Raw genomic sequence first — 2,425 nt, 5'->3', positions numbered from 1 at the left:
TATATATAGATATATTTCTTCTCCCTGCAGCCTCCACTTTTCTTTGCATGCTACTCAGTGATCTTTCAAAGCCTTACTAAACAGAAACATGCTGAGAAAGTGAATGCTGCTTGGATTGATGATGTTTGATAGTGTCTTGGACGTAATGCTTATTTGCTTTTGTTAAATGAAGGCTTACAGAGCCAGTAAGAGATAACCAAGTTTATGAAGAGTTTTAAACAGATTAAAATGTACATTTCTCCAAGAATAAAACTAAATACGATAAAGCAAACAGAAAATCATACAGATACTATCACTGGGGAAAAAACAAAGAAGAAAAAAGAAAATAAAGCAATTTTGAGCACAGACTTTTGCATCAGTTTACCAAACATCCGTAGCAAATGTTGAGATCCATAGATATACGAGGGAGGTGGTGGTTGATCACTTGGTGGATAATTGTCTGGCATCAACTTCCAAGACAAAACCTAAACAGAAAACACGAAAAACGTTAGTTATGAAATCTTTATAGCACAATAAATAACTTAGCCTGTACAGAACTTCAAAATCAAAGAGGAAATAAGTAATACAAACAAAACCTTTTCTTACATAGCCCTACTCTGAGGTCCACAAAACCTTCAATCATTGAGTCTTGGACAGTAACATAAAAATCCGTTACCTCATTCAATTCATTGTTTCTTCTACCTTCAAAGCCAGTAAAAACCGCACTCCCCTCTTTGCTAGGAGTCAAAGTTATAGGCGAAGATGATCCACTATGGACAGGGGTCTCTTCAAAAGGGAAGGAAAAACATAACAAAATAAATCAGAAATAAAATTTATTTGTTTTATGGAACTATAAGCCATTACACATAATTAAGGTCTGCTGCTAAACTGTTTAAACGCTGGAATTCAATAAATGCTATATATAAGTAGGCTCATGGAAAAGCAGCTCCTTGAATTCTGTTGAGAAATACAGTACCAAAGTACTGAGAATATTGCTTTGTATTGCTCCCTTTGATATAAGGCCTCAGAGATTAGTAACTGATACAAAAAGTAATGAATTCCTACTTCAATCACGCAGCTCACAGTCCACACAGTATTAAAAAAAAAAAGAACAGGACTTAAGATCTCGTTAAGAGCAAAACCTACTTTTTTCCAGGTGTAAGAAGAGCTTTGGCATAGAAGCTGGGGTCTCAAGATGCCGTCGTTTAGGTTGTGGGGAAGCACTGCTTTCCGATAACCTGTCACAGTTAGAGCTATGGCGTGTAGAACGTCTCAACGATTGTAGAATTTCAGGTTCAGCTTTTCGTCTTTTTGGCGTGGCTGGCTCCCCTGTTGTAGGCTGGCTGTCAGTTGACTGAGGCGTTGGCGGATTCAACAGAGGAGGACTTGGGGAAAGCTCCTCCTGATTTCTAGGAAATAAAGGCAGCTTTACAGAAGTGAAGAGATCAAGGCTCTTCCCCTAAAAAAGATTCTTCCAGTTTCACAGATCTTGTTAAAATACTTAATCAGATTAGACAGTCTCCTCCCAATAACTATCAAAGTGATGAGGTCTTCTTTTAAATACTATTTTCCAGAAGTATATTTATTTTCAAATTTAAAAGTTACGGAACACAAATTTACATTTCAATGTAATTTTTTTCCCCATAAAGCTGCAGCATAACTCTGCACCAGTCAATACAAATGCCTTTTGAAGTCAACCAGATAGAAATTCAGAACCTGAATTCAGGCAAGCAATTCACAAAGTTCAGCATTTTATCAAGACAATTTTTAAGTCAAAGTCTGCAAGAAACCATCCTAATCTGAAAACATAACCACATTCTATTGCATTTTCCTCAGGAGATAAGCAGTATTAGACTTCTTATACCCCACTTACCTGTTAGTATTTGTTGAGTTTTCTTTGATGGGAAGAAAGAATTTTGATGAAGTCACCTTCTTAAATTGAGCTTGTTCGTAAGGATAGAGCAAAATTAATGGAAGTGTAAAGTCAAAGGTTATTCTCAGCCCATCCACCATCTCTTTACATAGCTCAACACTAGAGGATAAAAAAAAAAAGGGATTATGAATTTCAAAGTTGCATGTCAAAATTTTTCAGTGTGATTGTAGGAAATTCCCCTGTAATACAGATCATTAACATCTTAACTACAATATGCTGATTTCATCACTAAGTAACGATAAGTGATTAAAAGCATTCTTAAAGACACAGTAATTGCTGTTGGTAACTTCAGACAAATACAAATTTTAAAAGTCTGCTTAATAAACTCAAACAAAACGATACAATTATTCTGTTGTATTACCATTTACTGGATTAATAAAATCTGCTTGATAGTAAATAAAAGTTAGTCAGATGTTTTTGATGTAAGCATTATTTTGTTTGTCCAAGTTTACTATGCTCAAAAAAGAGGCACCTGCCAAAAAAAGTAAGTACTCAGTAAATTGAATCTCTGCC

The 2,425-nt window shown here is 35.3% G+C and overlaps 1 protein-coding gene across 1 annotated transcript; it reads right to left on the bottom strand.

The window, feature by feature from the left end:
- Window positions 1–348: 348 nt before the first annotated feature.
- On the bottom strand, window positions 349–2,011 carry MSL3 (male-specific lethal 3 homolog (Drosophila); the record flags this gene model as incomplete). Its single annotated transcript, XM_009700917.1, has 4 exons — window positions 349–464; window positions 656–765; window positions 1,126–1,388; window positions 1,853–2,011. Coding segments are annotated over 4 exons (648 nt in total), but the record flags the coding sequence as incomplete, so codon positions are not given.
- Window positions 2,012–2,425: the final 414 nt, after the last annotated feature.

This window comes from Cariama cristata, unplaced genomic scaffold, assembly GCF_000690535.1.
Source record: "Cariama cristata isolate BGI_N322 unplaced genomic scaffold, ASM69053v1 scaffold30525, whole genome shotgun sequence".
Taxonomy (NCBI): Eukaryota; Metazoa; Chordata; class Aves; order Cariamiformes; family Cariamidae; genus Cariama; species Cariama cristata.
The sequence above is the reverse complement of the archived record's forward strand: the minus strand, read 5'-3'. Positions and strand labels throughout refer to the sequence as shown.